Source organism: Oryctolagus cuniculus, chromosome 11 (genome assembly GCF_051225735.1).
Source record: "Oryctolagus cuniculus isolate XC-2025 breed Fujian yellow rabbit chromosome 11, ASM5122573v1, whole genome shotgun sequence".
Classification (NCBI taxonomy): Eukaryota; Metazoa; Chordata; class Mammalia; order Lagomorpha; family Leporidae; genus Oryctolagus; species Oryctolagus cuniculus.
In genome coordinates this window covers 59646840-59668770 of record NC_142877.1, presented here as the reverse complement: position 1 = coordinate 59668770, position 21931 = coordinate 59646840, and the positions used below count along the sequence as shown (strand labels likewise).

At 56.9% G+C, this 21931-nt stretch overlaps 1 protein-coding gene across 1 annotated transcript; it reads left to right on the top strand.

Annotated features, from left to right (window-relative positions):
- Positions 1-370: 370 nt before the first annotated feature.
- Positions 371-21931, top strand: MYO1A (myosin IA). The gene is made up of 28 exons (XM_070051460.2): positions 371-603; positions 2316-2449; positions 2551-2666; positions 2903-2997; positions 3170-3274; positions 3377-3423; positions 3556-3619; positions 3717-3815; positions 4727-4830; positions 4917-5064; positions 5475-5593; positions 5671-5757; positions 8398-8463; positions 8586-8690; positions 11756-11818; positions 12008-12208; positions 12398-12624; positions 13238-13438; positions 13624-13717; positions 14207-14356; positions 14437-14505; positions 14828-14902; positions 19570-19704; positions 20324-20430; positions 20736-20868; positions 21007-21159; positions 21246-21373; positions 21610-21931. Exons 2-28 carry the CDS (start codon positions 2336-2338, stop codon positions 21734-21736), a joined length of 3132 nt encoding a protein of 1043 aa, XP_069907561.1. The 5' UTR covers positions 371-603; positions 2316-2335; the 3' UTR covers positions 21737-21931.

Here is a 21931-nt window from a genome sequence, read left to right as displayed (position 1 = left end):
AGAGGGAGAAGGGGAGTGGAAAGGACTTGGAGATTTTTGTCTGCTTAGTTCCCCAAGTAATCTCATGAATGCCTCTGACTCCCAGGAAGATGGGCAGGGTAGGCTTGAAGGGAGAACGGTGGGTTTTGTGGCTAAGAAAGACCTCCCCACCTGTCTTCCTCCTAAAAAAAAAAAAAAAAAATCCCTGACTCCTTGGGGGAAAATCTTGTCCCTGGCTACAAATCCCATTCCTCCTGCTCGCATTTGCAAACAGCAAGGCTGGCCAGGTTCACTGTTCCTGCATCTCCCTCTGGGGCAGAGGCCTGTGAAGGGTTAAGTGAGCCACACCCTCAGCAGAAACAGCTTCGGACTTTGTGCTGAGCTGAGCAGCCTCTCGGCCTCTGCTCTCCTGCTGTGGCCAGCACAGGGGCCTGGGCTGGAGGAGGCAGCACAGAAGAAGGTCAGAGGAGTGGACACCAGCAAGAGGAAAGCCAGCTCGACACCATGGACAGCTCCTGCTAACTCGGCCACCTCTCCACCTGGGGGCCTGGAACGCCAATGCTCCCTTCCTGCCACACTGGGTCTCCAGGGGAAACTGAAGTTACAGCCTAGGTCCAGCACTGGGTGAGTCTCGTCTTGACCTGTCTCTTCCTCTCTCACACCTTAGGGTGCCCGTATGGGGCTCCTTTTCTCCTTCCCTACCCCTATGCAGCCACATTCCCACTTCCCTCAACTCCAAACCCAAAGAAGAACCTCCTCCAGCCCACCTTCTGCTTCTCGCTCTTCCTTGCCCAGTTTCCTAATGTCTTAGTCTTTTCTCTTTTCATCTGGGAAATACGAGAGACTAACAGTGCCTCCTTTATGGGGATATCATGAGCATCAGATGAACCCATAGGTGCACAGTGTCTAGAGCCCTGCTGGCCCTTGGTAAATGCTGCGTGACTTGAGAGGCTGCTGCTGTCGCTATTCTCATTGCTTCCTTAGTTGTGTGCTTCTAGGAAGTGACTGGGACCTGGGGAAAGCAGGAGGAAGGAGACTCCTGCTCACTTCTCACTCCAGCTTCATGCCCGCCCCACCCAGGTCAGAGGTGTAGGAGGATGTGTCTGTTCCTGGCTGGGAGTGGCGTTGACCATTGTACTAATGATTCTGCCCTGCACCTGGCCTCCCTGCCTGCTCTGTCCCGCAGGGAAGACTGCAGAGGGCTGGGCTTCCTCTGGGAGGAAGCACCTGCCATGTGCCTTCTGCGTGGGGACCCTCCCTGTACCGCCAGGCCCACTCCCATTGCTGGTAAAAGCCTGGGTGTGTCTGGGACAAAGTCTATGCAAAGCACAAGGGAACGCGGATAAAAGCTGGAGTCGGGGAAACAGGGACACAGCACTCCTGCCCACCCTGGGAAGACAGTCCAGTCCTGCTTTCATTTCCTTTATTTTTAAAATTAATTAATTTGAAAGGCAGAGTTACAGGCTGGGGAGGGGTGGTGCTGGAGTGAGTGAGAGAGAGAGGTCTTCCATCTTCTGGCTCACATCCCTCCCCCCCACAAATGGCTGCAACGGCCAGAGCTGGGCCGATCTGAAGTCAGGAGCCAGGAGCTTCCTCCCAGTCTCCCACGCAAGTGCAGGGGCCCAAACTGCTTTCCCAGGCCATAGCAGAGAGCTGGATCGGAGGTGGAGCAGCTGGGACTTGAATGGTGCCCTATGGGATGCCAGCACTGCAGGTGGCAGCTTAACCCACTACGCCACAGTGCTCCCTTCTCTCTCATTTTCTGTCTTTCTTGGAGGGCTCCTGTGCCTCCCTGTTTGTTGCCTCATCCACTCCCCAACTTAAACATGCAGCTCCCTGTGACAATGACAGGGGAGGAGAGATAGTGGGAGAACGTCTGACATAGGCCTGGACGGGTTGGGTGATGGTCAGGGGCCTGTGAGAGGCAGGGGCTTGGGAATGAGCACTGGGAGCAGAGAGTTGGCACTGGCCAGGCCCTTGGTGCAAGGCGAGAGCGCTTCCCCTACCTGGCTGTAGCACAAAGCTTGGCTTATGCCTTCCTCCCCAGCACTTACTCTGCTCCCCAGGTGCCTTCCTTAGTGGGCAGAGGCAGGTGGTGCTGCCCCAGCCCCACCCCACTCCCACCAAACCCACCCAGGGAGCCGAGGATTCCACTGCCGGCCTCACAGAGTTTCAGCAAAGCTTGCAAGCACAGACCAGGCCGGGGACTCCCCAAGGCCAGCGCAGGGAGAGCTCTCTCCCATCCTCCTGAGTGCTGCCCCTCAGGCAGTCACTGGCCCCCTGGCATGGAGCAGACACCAGCACACAGCGCCACCCTCCTCCCCCATTGCTCATAGGGTCTGCAGCCCCTTGGGCCATGCCTCTGCTGGAAGGTTCCGTGGGGGTGGAGGACCTCGTCCTCCTGGAACCACTGGAGGAAGAGTCCCTGCTCAGGAACCTTCAGCTTCGCTATGAGCACAAGGAGATTTATGTGAGTGCAGCATGGGTACCCCACTGTGCGTGTGCCCCAAGGGGTCCCGGACCCCCACCCCCACCCCCGCCTCATTCCCTCTTCCTCCTTCCTGGCTCCAGACCTACATCGGGAACGTAGTGATCTCAGTGAATCCTTACCAGCAGCTGCCCATCTACGGCCCGGAGTTCATTGCCAAGTACCAGGACTACACCTTCTATGAGCTGAAGCCCCACATGTGAGCTGAGGGGCCAGGGGAGGCTGCTGGGGCCCCGCTGGGAGACAGGGAGCCTCCTAATCTCTTCTGTCCCTGCCCCTGAAGGGGGTTCTCAGTGGCCCCTCCCTAGGCCTGTCACCTCTTGCCTTGTTTGGCCCACTTGGGGCGGGTGAATGAGCCCTGTGGGTGGGGATTGAGGGAAGGCCAGGGTCCTAGGCTGGCGCCACACTGGTCCCTATTCACTTGCTCCCCCAAAGCTACGCACTGGCAAATGTGGCCTACCAGTCTCTGAGGGACCGGGACCGAGACCAGTGTATTCTCATCACGGGCGAGAGTGGAGCTGGGAAGACTGGTGAGGCGCCTGGCAGGAGGGAGGCACCCTGGGGTCACCTCCGGAACCACCTCCTCTCTTTCCCTGCCAGGCCTAGCCCTGACCCACCTCTCCCCCAAGCCCCGAAGTCCCCTGTTTGTCTCACTGGGTGGGGTGGGGGCGGGGATTCACCGGAGGGTTTCCCCACACACAGAGGCCAGCAAGCTGGTGATGTCCTATGTGGCGGCTGTCTGCGGGAAAGGGGAGCAGGTGAACTCTGTAAAGGAGCAGCTGCTGCAGTCGAACCCAGTGCTGGAGGGTGAGGAGTCTGCGCCCGCCCCAGAGCCCCCAGACCCCTGCTCTCCTTTCCTGGACTCCCCTTCTCCCCTCACCCCCTCACTGCCCCTCCTCCTCTCCGCAGCTTTTGGCAACGCCAAGACAATTCGCAACAACAACTCCTCGCGGTTTGTGAGTGAGGGGCGTCCGCTGGGGAGGCGAGCACGTGGGGCTGGAGAGGGAGGAAGGCAGTGCAAAGCCCTCCCGATGGCCGCAGTGGTGGGAGGAAGGCGAGCTGAGGTTTCGTCCCGTCTCTCTCTGCAGGGAAAATACATGGACATTGAGTTTGACTTCAAGGGCTCCCCAATGGGCGGTGTCATCACCAACTGTACGTGCCTGGGCCACCCGGCTCACCACCTCTCTCCCTCCTGCCCGGCCCGCGGTGGCGTCGCGCCCTCACAAGCTTACACTCTGATTTCCACCAGACCTGCTGGAGAAGTCGCGAGTGGTGAGGCAGCTCCAAGGCGAGAGGAACTTCCACATCTTCTATCAGCTCCTGGCCGGAGCAGACGCGCAGCTGCTGGGTATGTGCGTGCCCCCGGCCCCCTGGCGAAGCGTCCCTGGACCACCATCTCTGTGTCCCTTTCCCCTTCTCGCCTGCATTCTCCACCCTGAACCGCGTCACCTGCCCACTGTTGGAACAAATCCCCCTGGGCCCTGGGTGCTGCTCCTTGTCTGGGGAATTATTGCCGGGCTCCAGCTTCCTGCCTCTTCACGGCTCGCGTCCCTCTGCCTGGCCGGGGGTCCTCCTTCCCCCTGCTTGCTTCCGACCTGGAACACACAGCCCCATCTGCCAGTCTTCCTCTCCCAGCTTGCGGGGCTTTATTGAGAGTCAAGCAGGGAAGCGGGCAGCATGTTGTGAGTGCTTAAGAGCTTTCTGCGAGCTCCAGTTGAAGCTGTCCTGGGTCTACGTGTGCCTCACCCGATTTCCTACATTTAAAAATTGTATGAGAAAGAGAGAGAGAGCTAGCGAGCACTGTGCTGGTGATCAGTGAGCAAGTAACGGACAGTGCAGCCCAGGCCGAGGGTGCGGCGTGGAGGCTGGGTGTGTGGGGGACCTCTGTTCCTGTTTCTTTCCCTCCTCCTCCCAGAGACCCTGAGGGCTGGGGAGGGGGGTTCCGCTCCCTTGTTTGGGTTGTGTAGAACCCTGCGGTCAGGAAGAAGGGAGGAATGAGGCTTTACTTTCATGATAGTTGGTGGGGGCAGAAAACTCAAGTATGAACTCCCAGACCCTAATTACTTTTTAAAACCTTAGTCTGGCACCCCAGGAATTAATGGTCCCCAAATAAAAGAGGCAGGAGAAGAAACCCCAGCCAAAACTGACCCCTGTGAATACATGATAGCGCCCACCAAGGACAAGGGCTGCGCGGGGTCAAAGCTGGAGGGCTCTGGGGAGCCAGCTACTGACGCTGCTCCCCCTCGCCGGCCCTCGCAGAGGCCCTGAAGCTGCAGCGGGACACGAGTGGCTACACCTATCTGAACCAGGAAGCATCCAGAGTAGGGGGCATGGACGACGCCTCCAACTTCAGTGCTGTGCGGGTGGGTGCCCTTAGGCCTGGCTTTGAGGCTGGAGGCCCTGGGCGGGCACCACCAGTTCTGCCGCTGATTTCTGATTTCTTCCCAAGAGTGCAATGACGGTGATCGGGTTCTCGGAGGAGGAGATCCGACAGGTGCTCGAAGTGACGGCTCTGGTGCTGAAGCTGGGGAACGTGGAGCTGACAGACGAGTTCCAGGCCAACGGGATTCCAGCCAGCGGCATCCGTGATGGGAGAGGTTTGCAGCACCCCGGCCCTGATTCCCCTGCTGGGACCCCCGGCCTGCCGCCATCTCCAGTGTCGTGGCTTCAGCCCCGTCTTGAGCCCTTCCCGAACAGACTCACTGAGAGCTCCTGACGAGGATATCGGAACCAAACACTGAAGTTTGATAGACCAAGCTCTGGGACGCTTCGGAGTCTCAGTTGATCGTTCTGCCAAGTGGGGACAGTCACAGCTATTTCAGGAGATTGTGGCATTAAAGTAGTGAATGCTCGCAAAGTGCCCAGACCCCTCTCCCGCCTGCCCCCACTCCCCCAGTACTTACTCTAGGGCCACGTCCTGGGGGGGGACCCCAGGCTCCCCGGAAGTCTCCTTCCTCCCTGAGAGCAAGACCCTCCCGGGCCACGCGGCATTGCCTCCCTACCGCAGGTGTCCGGGAGATTGGGGAGATGGTGAGTCTGGATTCAGCGGCGCTGGAGAGAGCTCTGTGCTCCAGGACCATGGAAACCAGCAGAGAAAAGGTTACCACAGCCCTGAATGTCACCCAGGTAAGGGGCCCTCCTGGAGGGGCTGCTCGGGAGCCCGTCACCTGGCTGCGCCACTAACCTCTGGGCCCGCCCTGCAGGCTCAGTATGCGCGCGACGCTCTTGCTAAGAACATCTACAGCCGCCTCTTCAATTGGATCGTGAACCGCATCAACGAGAGCATCAAGGTGAGCAACCGTCCTCTTCTCTCAGCGTGCCCTGCCCTGGGCTCCAGCCCTGGGCTCTGAGATGACAGCGGTGAGCAGGACGCAGAGGTGGGCGCCACGTCCCTTCCACCAGTGCAGCGTGATGCAGACACCACGGGGTCTGAGTCAGGTGCTGTGGATCCCACTCGCCAGCCCTGTGGCCTTTTGGTTTCACAAAGACCCTGAACCTCACTTCCCTGATCCAGAAACATCCACGCAGGTGCCCACCTGCTCCCCGGCATTTAATGAGGACTGGATAAAATTATGTATGTGGTTACTGTGCGATCCAGCAGTTCTGCTCCTAGACACACATCTGAGAGGACTGAAAACAGATGCCCTTAACAAAAAGCTGTACGTGAGTGCTCATCAAGGCACTGTTCATGAGAGCCCGGAAGTAGTGACAACCTAAATGCATGTTGGCTGACGCACAGATAAACCAAACACAGTTTATGCGTCCGTACAGCAGGACGTTACCTGGCCGTGAAAACGAATGCAGTACTGGTACACACTGCATTCCTGGACAACCTGGACAACATCGTTGTGAACGAGCCAGTCCCAGGAGATTGGTTTATGATTCCATTTCTATGAAATGCCCCACACAGGCGAATCCCTAGAGATGAAACATTAGCAGATGGGGGCTGGGGGCACGGAGGATGGGAGTGGCTACTGATGGGTACAGGATTTCTCTTTTGGCAATGAAAATGCCCTGGAATTAGGTGGTGGTGAGAGCTGTACAATTTTTTGAATGTACTAAAACGTCACCAAGTTGTGCATCATATGCGAATTCTGTTCCACAAGTTGTGATCAATGATTACGGTTGGGAAAGTGCCATCATGTAGAAGCTATATTGGAGGGCAGCAGGACGTCAGTGTAGGCCTGGCGAGATGCTGAGCCCTCATTTGCGTCTGTAAATCCTTGCATCTGTAAAATGAGAATACGTGTATCTTATAAGGTTAAGATATGGCTCAACTAAAGAAGGAGTTGGAATTTTTTTTTTTTTTTTAAGATTTTATTTCTTTGAAAGGTAGAGTTACAGAGAGAGGGAAGACAGAGAGAGAGGTCTTCCATCTGCTGGTTCATTCCCCAAATGGCTGCAATGGCTGAAGCCAGGAGCCAGGAGCTTCACTTGGGTCTCCCACATGTGTACAGGGGCCCAAGCACTTGGGCCATCTTCTGCTGCCTTCCCAGGTGCGTTAGCAGGGAGCTGGATTGGAAATGGAGCAGCTAGGATTCAAACTGGTACCCATATGGGATGCCAGTGCTACAAATAGCAGCTTAACCCACTTCCCCACAGTGCTGGCCCCTGGATTTTTTTTGGCATACAATGTTCTACAAATATAAAAGATGGTAGAAGGGCCTATGTTGTGGCGGACGCAGTGGGCTCAGCTGCTGCCTGTGAAGCTGATTCAAGTTCTGGCTGCTCTGCTTCTTGCTGATGAGCCTGGGGAAGCAACAGAACATGACAGCCAAATTGCTTGGGCCCCTGCCACCCATGTGGGAGACCAGGGTGAAGTTCTTGACTCTGACTTTGACCTGGCCTAGACCTGGCTCTTGAGCCATTTAGGGAGTAAACCAGTACATAGAAGGTCTTTCTCCCTCTTTCTCTATTTGTCTGTCCCTCCCTGTCTTTGTCATTCTGCTATTTAAATAAGTAAATAAAATCTTTTTAAAAAGTATAAGGGATGGTTATTATCCTCAGAGGATTTTAAATTTTTAAAAATTGTATTTATTTGTAAGAGAGAGAACGGGGTTGGGGCAGGGGGAGATCTCCTATTTGGTTCAGTCCTCAAATGTCTTCAATAACTGGGTTGGGCCAAGCTGAAATCATGAGTTAGGAACTCCATCCGGGTCTCCCAAGTGGGTGGCACAGGCCTAAGTACTTTTTTTTTTTTTTTTTTTAAGATCCATTTATTTGCTTGAAATAGTTATACAGAGAGAGAAGGAGAGTCAGAGAGAGGTCCTCCATTCACTGGTTCACTCCCCAAAAGGCCGCAACAGCCAGAGCTGCGCCGATCTGAAGCCAGGAGCCAGGAGCCTCCTCCGGGTCTCCCACGTGGGTGCAGGGGCCCAAGGACCTAAGCTGTCCTCCACTGCTTTCCCAGGCAATAGCAGAGAGCTGGATCAGAAGCAGAGCAGCCGGGACCCAAACCAGTGCTCACATGGGATGCCGGCACTGAAAGTGGCAGCTTTTACCCTCTATGCCACAGTGCTGGCCCCAGGCCTACGTACTTGAGCCATCGTCTGCTGCCTCCCAGGGTGTACATTCGCTAGAAGCTGGCTGGGAAGCAGAGCCAGAACTCAAGCCCAGGCACTCTGCTATGGGACACAGGCATCCCAAGCGGCCTCTTAACCACTGCGCCAGACATCCGTCCAGAGAGGATTTAGTCCTCCTCACCTCCTACGGCGGGAGGCCGTGCTGGAGTCTGCATTTTCCTTTCCTCCCTCGTTGCTCATCCTCCAGCGTCTGGGAGTGGAAGGAGGATGAGATCGCCGTCCCTTTGCAGCTTGGCCCAGCTCACTGCCGTTCTGTTTACCCCCGCCCCAACAACACTCACCCGGGAAGGGCCAGGCCCGACGTGCCGAGGGGTCCTGGCCGCCGCCTTACCTTTTCCTCCTCTTCAGGTGGGCTCCGGGGAGAGGAAGAAGGTCATGGGGGTGCTGGATATCTACGGCTTTGAGATACTAGAGGTGAGAGGGCCCCGGCGCACCCCAGCCACCTGCTTCCCTGGGGTCAGAGGTAGAGGCGTGAGAGGGTGGCGTGGCCCTGGGCTGAGCCGCTCACGCTCTCTAACTTGTGTACCCTCCCTCAGGATAATAGCTTTGAGCAGTTTGTGATCAACTACTGCAATGAGAAGCTACAGCAGGTGTTCATAGAGATGACCCTGAAAGAGGAGCAGGAGGAATATAAGAGAGAGGTAAGCGAAGCCTTCCCCCACCTCTCCTCCCTTAAATGACACTGGGCTCGTGCCAGACTTGGCTTTGCCCTGGATCACAGCTGCCTCGAAATCGTCCCCCCCCCCGCCCCCCCGGCATGCAAGGGACAGAAGGTTCCCTCGCACAGCTGCACAGCCAGCTTTCCTAAGGGGCCCCTGTCTTCTGCTCTCCACACCCCCCAGCCCCTGGGCGAGGCCAGGCAGGGGCGTGTGCAGAGTCCTGAGGAGTGAAGTGACAGCTGTGCTTGGGCCACAGCAGACGGTGAGGCACTTCCTGGGCTTGGCACCCTACCGCCTCCCTCTTCTGGCCCTGCTCCAGCATCCTGGAGTCCTCCATCTCCTCCGGGCTCCACTGATGCTTGGATCCCCTGGTGTGGTGGTCTGGTGGCTTCCGCACCAGAAGGGCCCCACGGCTCTGAATGTCTGCGTGCTGTCCTGCTGACTGCGGCTACGTGTTGCAAAAGCCGCCCAACTGTGGGTCTCACTCGTCACACCTCTGCCAGGGCTGGCCCCTCGTGAGTGCAAGGTCATCTGCTGTGGCAGGACTGGAAGCAACATGCTCATGAGTCTAGGAAAAGGTTTTCGGAGTTGTTCTGCATTTTTTAAAGATTTATTTATTTATTTTTGAAAGGTATAGTGATAGAGAAAGGGAGAGACAGAGATAAAGAGAAGTCTTCCATTTGCTGGTTCCCTCCCCAAAAGTCCACAACACCTAGGGCTGGGCCACTCTGAAGCCAGGAGCCCAGAACTCCATCCAGGTCACCCATGTGGGTGCAGGGACCCAAGCACTTGGGCCATCTTCTGCTGCTTTCCCAGGCGCATTAGCAGGGAGCTGGGTGGGAAGCCGAGTGACCTGGAATCAAACCAGCACTCCGACATGGGATGTAGGTGTTGCAGGCAGCAGCTTAATCTATGATGCTAGCTCTTACAAATTTTTATTTTAATCATTTGATTGATCAAAGAGGTTAAAAAGATGGGTCTGAAAAAAGGGCTCCCTCTCACCGGTTCCTGTCCCCACCTGGAGGTATCCCAGACGAGGCTCCTTGCGCAGAGTGTATACCAATGGCAATAAGTATACTCTGTTCTGCACCTTGTTTTCATCACTTCACAGGAGCCGGTTCTGTAAAGAATCCTTCACAGCTCCGTAGGTTTCTTAGGGCACCATAGTTCCTTTAATTGGTTGGGCAAGGTATTTTCAGGAGGAAGTGGGAAGCTCCTTTATTTAATTTCATTCTTCTTTCTCTGAAGACCCGTGAGGGAGGAGGGCAAAAAGGCCTGTGGCCCACGGCCACACCTGGGCATGGCCTCAGGCGGGGGAGTCTGGCCCTGGGCGGGGTTAGGTGCTGTCCGGCCTGCAGGCCCAGGGCCCAGAAAGTAAGGAGAGAACGGTGGTTTTGCAGTCATCTGCTTTTGCCCCCTGCTTGCTTCTGAAAGAATGTGAATGGTCACGACCATAAGCAGCTCTTTTTTTTTAAGATTTTATTTTTTAAAAGGAAGAATTACAGAGCGAGGGATAAGGGGAAGGAGAGAGACACTTCCACCCACTGGTTTACTCCGCACATGGCCAATGGTCTCTTGTGTGGGTGCAGGGGCCCAAGCACTTGATCCATCCTCTGCTGCTTTCCCAGGCGCAGTAGCAGGAGCTGGATTGAAAGTGGATCAGGGCCGGCGCCGTGGCTCAATAGGCTAATCCTCCACCTTGCGGCGCCGGCACACCGGGTTCTAGTCCCGGTCGGGGCGCCGGATTCTGTCCCGGTTGCTCCTCTTCCAGGCCAGCTCTCTGCTGTGGCCAGGGAGTGCAGTGGAGGATGGCCCAGGTGCTTGGGCCCTGCACCCCATGGGAGACCAGGAAAAGCACCTGGATCCTGGCTCCTGCCATCGGATCAGCGCGGTGCGCCGGCTGCAGTGGCGGCCATTGGAGGGTGAACCAACAGCAAAGGAAGACCTTTCTCTCTCTGTCTCTCTCTCTGTCCACTCTGCCTGTCAAAAATATAAAAAAAAAAAAAAAAAAAAAAAAAAAAAAGTGGATCAGCTGGGACTGGAACCGGTGCTCATACAGGATGCTGGCCGCCTCACCACAATGCCAGCCTCTGTCAGTGGCTCTTAAAGTGTGGTCCTGGGCCAGCAGCAGCAGCGGTAGCAGCAGCTGGGAAGATGCTGGAAATGCAACATCTTTCTGACCCTGCTGAGGCAGAAAGCTGAGGGGTGGGGAACCCAACTGTGCTTTCACTAGCCTTCCTGTTCACTGGGTCGCACACCCAGCTTTTTTTTTTTTTTTTTTAGATTTATTTTATTTATTTGAAAGACAGAGTTACAGAAAGAGGTAGAGACAGAGAGAGAGAGGTCTTCCATCCGCTGGTTCATTTCCCAGATGGCCGCAACGGCCGGAGCTGAGCCGATCCAAGGCCAAGAGGCAGGATCTTCTTCCAGGTCTCCCACATAGGTACAGGAGCCCAAGGACTTGGGCCATCTTCTTCTGCTTTCCCAGGCCATGGCAGAGAGCTCGATTGGTAGAAGAGCAGCCGGAACTAGAACTGGCATCCATATGGGATGCTGGTGCTTCAGGCCAGGGCTTTAACCCACTGCGCCATAGCACTGGCCCCAACACACTCAGCTTTGAGAGTTGCTGCTGCAGCTCTGTGAAGACGCGTCACATCCGCTCTGCTGTTTGGTGCTGAACTCTCATTCCTGCTCTGATTTTGTAGTGTCTTGCCGGAGTAGTGGATCCTTCTCCACTCTCACGTAACTACCCAACATATGCTGCCTCCCTCTCTGCTCTGCACCACCTCCAGGGCTCTCTGTGTTGTTGCACCTGCTCTCAGCCGCTCTGGCTTCTCCTGAGTATCTCTCTACCCACTCCACAAATTCTCCACCAATCTTGGAGGGATGGGGCCATACAGAAAAACCATACCAAGGACCCCTCTGAACAATGGAACTTTCTGAAGGCTCCTTGGGGATGGGGGTGGTGAGCGAAAAGCCAGGGCTAGTGAGGTCTTTGTCTCGGACCTGCTCCCTGTCATCTGTATGTGCCCCCTCTCCACCGCCAGGGCATCCCGTGGGTGAAGGTGGACTACTTCGACAATGGCATCATCTGCAACCTCATTGAGCATGTGAGTTCCTTTCTCTCCCATACGGCCTGCACATTCACCCGCTGCCTCTCGTCCCACCCCCACCCCCAGCCCTGTGCTTGGTAAGGATGGTAGAGGGCAAAGGACGAGAGGAGGCAGACGAGCGGCTGTGAGAACACGGATATCTCGGAGGATCAGGTCGGGTTGAGCCGGTCTTGTTCCCTGGTCCAGAATCAGCGCGGCATCCTGGCCATGCTGGACGAGGAGTGCCTGCGGCCCGGGGTGGTCAGCGACTCCACCTTCCTAGCGAAGCTGAACCAGCTCTTCTGCAACCACAGTCACTACGAGAGCAAAGTCACCCAGAATGCCCAGCACCAGTATGACCGCAGCATGGGCCTCGGCTGCTTCCGCATCTGCCACTATGCGGGGAAGGTGAGAGCAAGGGTGGCAGGGCTGCGGGGGGGGGGCCGGGGCGCCTGGCACCGGCCACAGCCAGCGGGGGAGGGACCGAGGGAGGCAGGAGCCAGGAATGCTTTCTAATGAGACTGGGAGGGGCAAGTGGTAGGAGCAGGCTGTGGGGGTCTCCATGGGGTCTCCACGCCAACAGCTGCTCCTTCACAGGTGACATACAATGTAAATAGCTTCATTGACAAGAACAATGACCTACTCTTCCGAGACCTGTCCCAGACCATGTGGAAGGCACGGCACCCCCTCCTGCGGTCCTTGTTTCCCGAGGGTGACCCCAAGCAAGCGTCTCTGAAACGCCCCCCAACTGCTGGGGCCCAGTTCAAGAGCTCCGTGGCCATACTCATGAAGAACCTGTATTCCAAGAACCCCAACTACATCAGGTGACAAGCCGGGCACACAGGGAACACGCTATATGCCTGATGGTCTGTCTGTGCGGAGTCCCATGTGCTATGGGATGCATCCATGGCGGGGTGGGGGTGGTAATCTCATTTTCAGGCCTTTTGCTCTGAAAACCAACAAAAAGGTGTGGGGATTTGGCACAGTGGTTAGGCCACCGCTTGGGATGCCTGCTTCCTGTATCAGAGGGCCTGGGTTCGAGTCTTGGCTTCACTCCCAATTCCAGCTTCCTGCCCTTGTGCACCTTGGGAGGCAGCAGTAATGGCTCAAGTACTTGGGTCCCTCCCTTCCACATGGGAGACTGGATTGAGTTCTAAGCTCCTGGCTTCAGCCTGGTCCAGTCCTTGCTGTTGCAGGCATCTGGGGAGTGAACCAGTAAGAGGAAGCTCATCTCTCTTGGTCTCTCTCTGCCTTTCCAACAAAATTAGAAAACACAAAGCCAGATAAGGAGCTGAGACTCCTGCAGTGGGAAGAATATCAGATTTGGTGGGGACCACGCAGTAGTGAGTGAATCTGGGGCGATGTGTGCAGAAACCGGGGTGAGCCCCACTGGCGGTGGTGTCAGCTCCTGAAGCCTGTGTCCTGCCTCTCGCACAGGTGCATAAAGCCCAATGAGCACCAGCAGCGAGGGCGGTTCTCCTCAGAGCTGGTGGCCACCCAGGCTCGGTACCTCGGCCTGATGGAGAACGTGCGGGTGCGGCGGGCAGGCTACGCCCACCGCCAGGTGTATGCACACTTCCTGGAAAGGTACCGACTGCTGAGCCAGAGCACCTGGCCTCACTGGAATGGAGGAGCCCGGTAAGGCCCAGTGGATGGGGGAGGGCAGTGTGGAGACCCGCAGGCGCCATGTGCATCTGCCAAGCCTTGGTGGATGGAACGTCTGGGAGGAAGCGTTGAAGGATCCCTTCTCAGGGGCTAGAAGGGGCTGGGGAAGGTGGGAGAGGACACTTTGCTGAGAGCTCCCTGTGGCTTTCCCCCTGCAGGGAAGGAGTTGAGAAGGTGCTGGGGGAGCTGAACCTGTCGCCCCAGGAGCTGGCCTATGGGAAGACCAAGATCTTCATCAGAAGCCCCAAGACCGTGAGTTGGAGGGTGTGGGAGTCAGGAGTCCACTGAGAAGGAGGCTGGAGGGGAAGAGGCGCCCACAGCCAGGCATGGGGCGGGAGACCAGGGTGGCTCCTTGCTGCAAAGCCTGTCTCCCTGAGAGCCTAGTGCTTGGCTCCCCAGGCCCCACGCCGCTGCTGCCCAGGGGCGAGGTGTGCCGTGTGGCCTCCGCCAGAACCCTCCTGCCGCAACCCTGCCTGAGGCTGGAGTGGTGGGCTGCTCCTGGCTCACTTCCCAGCACCCAGTGCAGTGGCGCCACAGAGGTAGAGCTCAGGAGACGCTCAGGAAAGGGGTGGGTGGATGAATGACCCGAGAGGGCGAAAGCAAAGATGGAGCAAGACGCTGCCTGGGACAGGAGGAGAGAGAGCGAGTGAGAGAGAGTGAGAGAGCGAGTGAGAGAGAGCGAGAGAGCGAGCGAGCTTGTGCCCTGTTCCGAGTCCAGTGCTGCCCTGCCCCTTCCTGCAGCTTTTCTACCTGGAAGAGCAGCGGCGCCTGCGCCTGCAGCAGCTGGCCACGCTCATACAGAAGACGTACCGGGGCTGGCGCTGCCGCACCCACTACCAGCTCATGCGCAAGAGTCAGATAATCATCTCCTCTTGGTTTCGGGGCAACATGGTACAGTGACCCCCTAGAGTGCCGGGTGGGTGGGAAGGCGGGATGTGGGGGGCCTCCTGACAGCTCTGCGTTTCCTACAGCAAAAGAAGCGCTATGAGAAGTTAAAGGCATCGACGTTGCTGATCCAGGCTTTTGTGAGGGGGTGGAAGGTAATGGGGAAGGGGAGAGGGGCTTCCTCCCCACACGTGGGCCCTCCAGGGTTGTGCCAGCTGCTGGGGCGGAAGTGCCGCTCCTACCCAGCCCATCCCCGTGTGGGGTGACCTGTGCCTGGGGGCTGCAGGGGGTGGTGCTGCCTGTGGGGAGAGGGGTCTGCGTGCAGGTCTGGGTGTATCGAGCTGTGCCTTCTGCTTCAAGCACCCTCCTCACTGCCACGGTCTCAGCCCTGTTCTCGGTGTGGTTGAGCAAACAGCAGAACCCTTCCTGGAGTCTGTCTGTCTTCACTTGGCCTCCTCTCTTGCATGTCCCTGCCAGGCCCGCAAGAATTATCGAAAATATTTCCGATCAGGGGCCAGCCTCACCTTGGCCAATTTCATCTACAGGAGCATGGTGAGTGGTGGGTGTTGGGGTGGGAGTGGGGAGGGACAGGGGTGCGAGCGGCAGATGTGGGGTTGAGAAGCAGCGCCTCCAAGCTCCCACAGTCTGCATGTACCTAAGGCCGAGGAAAAGAGCAGTGGGGTCTCGCAGGGCATGGCCCAGGGCACAGGCAGACTCCATTTTGGCTTGAGGGAACGCTGTAGGCAGCCTTGAGGCTGCAAAGGGTCCACAGGCGAAGAGGCTCAGGGAGGACTGGGCTGGGTGTTTGACAACACTAGGAGAGGCTTGGCGGTCTCACCATAACACTCAGAGGGTTCACCAGCTCCTCCTCCCAAGGTCCTCTTTAGGGTTGAGGTGAGGGCATAGGAATCATATCTCCTACCCCCCAGGAAGGTGGACTGGACAAGCCGGAGAATAGATCTAGATTGGGAGGGAGCTCTCTTAATCCTGGGGGCCCACCCCGGGGCAGGAGGGGCAGGCAGGTGCCAGGACCCCGAGGGCAGTCACCCCGAGGGCAGCGTCGTGCGGGAGAAAAGCAGAGGTGGAGGAGGGCCGTGGCCCAGACAGCAGTGGTGCTCCTGAGAAGTGTCACAGGGAGCCAGGGAGGGAGCAGCGCGCCCAGGGGAACCCTGGAGAAGGCCAGAGGGGGAGATCCTGGACAGAGGCTGGCCTCCGCGGGCCAGCCTGGTGGCAGCTGTTGGGGCTGTGCTGCCTATGCCTCTGCAGCAGGGGATGCACTCCCTGTGTCGACAGAGAGGCTGGATCCCTCGGCTGCTGCAGGCAGGGACAGGAGGCCTGAGCCTTCCAGCTCTTCCTTGCTTTGCTTCCCTGAGCATCTGTCTCGTCCCCCTCCTCCCCTCCCTGGGGGAGTGCCATCTCGCAGGCCCCCCACCCCAGCCTGGTCTGCTCTTGCTCAGGCAGTGAGTCTCGGCCTCCCCAGAGTACGTGCCTCTTGCCGCACACCCGAGACCTGTGATCCGATCTTACTCTTATCTCCAGCCTGGCCTGTTTTCTGCTTTCCATCCCACCGGGATCTGACCAGGCAGCTGCTGAGTGTCAGTGCCTGGGCTGCTGGGTTTAGACCCAGGGGTTAGTAAACCACACCCCCTCCGAAGCATGCAGGGTGTGCTGGGCCTGGACTCTCCCAGGGTTTCTCACTAGTCCATGGTTTGCCATGGCCTTGACCGTGACTGAGGCTGGTGCTCGTCATCTTCTGAACACTCACTGTGTGCCAAGCTCTTTGCACGCTGGAGCTCCAGCCCTTGCTCCTGTCCTTTGAGATCCACTCACTTCTTTCCCATTTTGTAAGCGAGACACGAAGGCTCAGGCCAGGGTCTCCCCACAGCTGGTAAGTGGTAGAGCTGGGGTTCAAACTGTTTGACTCTGGAGCTTTTAACTACTGCCTGCCTATCAGAGGCCTGGGCAGCCCACCAACCTGGGCAGATGGTATGCACAGTTCTAGAAAGTTCTGCATAGTTCTAGAAAAAAAAAAACACCATGAAGATAAGAAAACCCTCAGAGGCTCTGTGCTGACTAGACTGTGGGAGACACTCAGGAAAGTTTGTTGAATTAAACCAGACCAAGGCCAGGGAGTCTCCCCTGGCCCAGATCTCATAGATCCCACCTCTCCCCAGCAGAGAACTTGGTCCTGCAGAGTTACAGCAACATATTGTGTATCTATTACATTTTTTAAAATATTTATTTTCTTTATTTGCGAGGCAGAGTTACAGACAGAAAGGGAGAGAGAGAAAGAGGGAGAGGTCTTCCATCCGCTGGTCTACTCCCCAGATGGCTCCAACAGCCGGAGCTGAGCCAATCCAAAGCCAGGATCCAGGAGCTTCCTCCAGTTCTCCCATATAGGTGCAGGAGCCCAAACACTTGGGCCATCTTCCGCTGCCTTCCCAGGCACATTAGCAGGGAGCTGGAGCAGAAGTGGGGCAGCCCATATGGAATGCCTGCACCCCAGGTTGGGGCTTAATTCACTATGCCACAGCACTGACTCCTCTATTAAAGTTATTTATTTATTTAAAGATTTTATTTATTTATTTGAAAGTCAGAGTTACACAGAGAGAGAAGGCAGAGAGAGAGGTCTTCCATCCGCTAGTTCACTCCCCAATTGGCCTCAATGGCCAGAGCTGAAGCTGTGCTGATCCAGAGCCAGGAACTTCTTCCCAGTCTCCCACGTGGGTGCAGGGGCCCAAGGACTTGGGCCATCTCCTACTGCTTTCCCAGGCCATAGCCGAAAGCTGGATCAGAAGTGCAGCAGCGGGACTTGAACAGGCGCCCATAAGGGATGCCGGCACTGCAGGCGGCAGCTTTACCCACTACACCACAGCGCCAGCCCCCTCCATTAAATTTAAAGACTCAATATCTTAGTAAAATGCTTTCATAAAAACTCCCGGAATTTGGAAATGCCAAAGATCAAGACATCATCCTCAGTAGTCCTATGTCATAAGTAAGCAGGGCAGTAGGTGCTCTTTGGGATGCAAAGAGGGTCGTTGTTCGAGAGTGGAGGAGACTAAATAGCCAGGTGCCGTGGATGGACTTGATCAGGTCCCGGAACAGAAAAAATAAAAATGAAGCTACAAAGGACACACTCAGAAGTTTTTCAAGGACGGGTGGAGAAACTCGTGTGTGGACTGTGTATCTGCCGTACGTTGGTTGGTTTTCTTAGGTGTGGTGACAGTTATGACTGTGTGAGAGAGTATTCTAGTTCTGGAGCGATGCATGCTGAAGTTTGAGGGGGAAATGTCATGATATCTATCACCTGCTTTACCATGCATGGCACGCTAGCAAAGATTCACATATATGTGCATGCATGTATGCAGCATGTATCTGCATGTATACATGTGTGTGCTGGAGAGGGCACACACATGAGCGAGCACACATGTGAGAGAGCATGCAGGAGGAGCAGAAGAGCAAATCAGATCACAGGACTCAGCTACATAGCAGAAAAGCGCGAACTCTGTCTGCAGTGCGAACGTCATCAGACGGGAAATGATCAGCATTTAGATGAGGGGCCCATGATGTGCAGAGACCCCTTGTGCTGCTTTTCCCAACATCTCTGCAAGCTTAAAGGCCTCAAAAAATAAGCTCTATTAAATTAAAAAAAAAAACAAAACACCTAAGTTAGATCAGGTCATGCACCTGCCTCAAACCCTCCAGTGGCACTCCACTGAGCTTAGAGCGAGAGCCTGGGTCCTGACCTCAGCCCCTAAGGGCCTTTGTCATCTGCTCCGATCAACTCTCTGTTCTTCCCTCTTGCTCGATTTACTCCAGCCACACTGGATTTCTTTGTTTCTGGAATGTTCTACCATACAACCCCGCCTCAGGGCCTGCATCTTTGCTTCGAATCAGATAGCTGGGTCTGGCATTACATTGTATGTGCATGTGCACTTGTGCTCTGAGCTCTGCCCACCCTCTCCTGCAGTGCTCCCTGCCACCCCCCAGTGTCAGGCACAGAGCAGACCCCCAGTACGCATTGAAGGGGGAAAAACTCATGCTCTGGGCTCCTGTGCGAGGAACTTGACTCGGGTGGGTGGAATCCGGGTGGGCAGAGCTGAGTGGAGGGCAGCATGGGCTGAGGCACAGAGTGGAAAGGCGTGGGCTGGGCAGCGGCCACGATGAGCAGTCCCGCCTGATTGGTGTCCTGGAGCAAAGCCCTGGGTCCTGGGTTCGCTGCATGACAAGCTGAGGTGTGAGGCCTGACTGACCATGGGGGAGGTGGGGTCGGTGCCGCCAGCTGCCGGCCGTTGTGGGCTGAGAGCACAGGAAGCTCCAGGAGCAAAAGTTGAGAACAGCTTTCCTTCTGGGAGGCTGCCGCTAATCCTTCTCTCCCCGCCTCTGCTGTCCCTGCTACACCGGCCACCCTCAAGCTACTCTTCCCGCTGAGGGTCATCCAGAGGTGGCTCCCTGCCTTCCTTCAGCTCCACTCACTGTTCTTGCTGTGGCCCTCTTCTGACTCTTTTTGCCATATATATTTTTAAAAGATTTATTTATTTGAAAGTCAGAGTTCCAGAGAGATAGAAAGAGAGAGAGATTTTCTATCCGCTGGTTCACTTCCCAGATAGCTGCAACAGCCAAGGCTGGGCCAGGCTGAAGCCAGGAGCCAGGAGCTTCTTCCAGGTTTCCCACATGGATAGCAGGAGCCCAAGTACTTGCTGCTTTTCTCAGGCCATTAGCAGGGAGCTGGATTGGAAGCAGAACAACCAGAACTCAAGGGAGCACTCGTATGGGATGTCAGTGTCTTAGGCAGCAGCTTAACCCGCTACACCAAAGCGTTGGTGTCCAACGTTTTCTGTGTAAAACATGTATTTATCTGAGAGAGAGAGAGGGAGAGAGAGAGAGAGAGGAAATATTCCCATCTGCTGGGTCACTACCCAATGCCCCCAAAAATCAGGGCTGGACCAAAGCTAACGCTGGGAACCAGAAACTCAGTCTAGGTCTCGCACATGGGTGACAGGAAGCTGATTACTTGAACCATCACCACTGCTTTCCAGGGTTGTGGAGGCAGGCGTTGAACCCGGCACTCTGATATGGAGTGGCAGCATCTTAAGTGCGAGGCCAAATGCCCGAGTCCTCCCTCCCCTGCAGGGGCAGGACGCGGGGGGGCGCATTTGCCTACCAGGAGGGGCTTCTTCTCACCACACCTCTCCCGGTGCCCCTTGCCCCCAACCCAGACACAGAAATTCCTCCTGGGGCTGAAGCGCAATCTGCCGTCCACCAAGGTCCTGGACAGCTGGTGGCCGCCCGCCCCCTACAGGTACTTCCAGCCGGCCAACCAGCAGCTGCATCAGCTCTTCCACCAGTGGAAGGTGAGCGGGCGGCGCCTCGCCCCTCACGCGTTCCTCCCATTCTCCCTCCGAGTTTCCGCTCGCGCCCCCAACTTCGACTTTTCCCCCTCTTTTTTAAGTCGAGGTAAAGCGCACCTAACCGACAGTTGACCATTTTAACCACTTCGTGCAGAATTAGCACGTTGAGTGCATTCACAAGGCTGGGCAGTTGCCTCCACCCCCCACCCTGCGCGCATGTGCCCCGTCACCCCAACTCGAAAACTCAGGACCCACTAAATGACCACTCCCCGACTCCTGGCAGCCTGTAATCTGCTGCTGTTTGCCGGTGTGTTGTGGGTTCCGCATACAAGCAGGCACCACTGGATATTTGTCCCCTTGCGTCTGACTTCCCTCACTTAGCGTAGTGTTGTTTGCTCTTGGATTCAGGAAACGCTTGGTGAGTGCCTGTCTAGGACGAGGCCTTGCCCCGGGTGCCATGTGGTGCCTCATCTTTGCCTGCCTCTCTCCCCACAGCAGCCCCCACTGGCAGCCCTCCTCCCTAGTAGCTTGCCCACCCCGCCCCCCAGTGTCCCAAGTCTGCCCCTCCCACCTCTCTCCCGAGCCCTGCCTTGATCCCAGCTCCTGTCCCCGATCCTCACAGTGCAAGAAGTTCCGGGATCAGCTGTCCCCTAAGCAGGTGGAGATGCTGCGGGAGAAGCTGTGTGCCAGCGAGCTGTTCAAGGACAACAAGGCTTCGTACGCCCAGAGGTGAGGCCCCCTCCTGCCCGCCACAGCCGGCCCCAGCGAGCAGCAGCTGGCAGCCTGGAATTGGCACCAGAGCCACCTGGCATGCTGTCCACACCCCAAGGCCTCGCCTTCTCTGTCTCTGACTCGGCAGGGCTATTGGGGGGCAGGGCCAGGTGGTGCTGGTGTTGTCAGTGCTGGCCCACATGCCACAACCCCTGGACACACAGGCTGCGGTGCTGAACGGGGAGGAGGATGAAGAGGGGGGCTCTTGGGGAGGGGGTGGTTTAGGGTTGGGTTTGCATTGCACCCCGCTCCTGTGCCCTCAGCGTCCCCATTCCATTCCGCGGCGACTACATCGGGCTGCAGGGGAACCCCAAGCTGCAGAAGCTGAGGGGCCGGGAGGAGGGGCCGATTCTGATGGCAGAGACCGTGAGGAAGGTCAATCGTGGCAACGGCAAGGTAAAGGCCTTCAAGCCGACTTCACCAGGCAGGCGGCTGGAAGGCCCAAGCTGGGCCGAGTGCGCTTGCCCGGTCCGGTGCGGGTTGGCTGGGGTTGGTTGGTCCTGCCTTTCCTCACTCTTCCCGTTCCATGCCTAGACTTCTTCTCGGATTCTCCTCCTGACCAAGGGGCATTTGATTCTCACCGACACCAAGCAGTCCCAGGCCAAAATTGTCATAGGGCTGGACAGCGTGGCTGCGGTGTCAGTCACCAGCCTCAGGGATGGGCTCTTCGGCCTGCATCTGAGCCAGGTATTTGAGGTGGTGGGAGACGGGCCAGGGGGCTGCTCCCGAGGACAAAGTGAACCCCTTCCCTGCTCTTCTTCCCTCTTCCTAAGACGTCACCTGTGGGCTCCAAGGGGGACCTGCTGCTAGTCAGCAACCACGTGATTGAATTGCTGACAAAACTGTACCTGGCTGTGCTGAATGCCACGCGGAGCCAGCTCCCAGTCACCGTGACTGAGAAGTAAGGCCGCGTGCTGGGGCGAGGGGTGACCGGACTGCTGGTCATTGTGACCGGGGAGACCTGAGCCGGCAGAGTGCAGTGTTCGCTCATCAGGGCCGGGCTCCGAGGGGTTTCCTAGTCCCCCGCTGGGAGGGAGTCGCTAGCCGGGGCTGGGGGCTCGTGCCTTTGCCTCGGGAAGGGGAGTGGGGGTGGGACCGGGGGCACTAGCTCTGGCTTCTCTGTCTGTTCCGCTCCAGCTTCTCAGTGAGATTCAAGGAGAGCTCTGTGGCTGTGAAGGTCACCCAGGGCCCTGGGGATGGTGAGAACAACAAGCTGAGCTTCAAGAAGAAGGGGGGTAACTGCCTGGAGGTGACTGTGCAGTGAGCGCCTCCCGCAGGGACCTGGATCAGCGCCTCCCCTGGCGGGGGAGGGACCCCTGTGTCCAGGGGGCTGATGTGGAACCCCTCTATGGGCAGTGGGGCTTGGAGATGAAAGAGCCCCAAAGGAGGTCCTTTCTTTCCCTGAACCCTGCCCAAGGCAGCTTCCTTCACCCACTAATAAAACATGTGACTTCCAAAA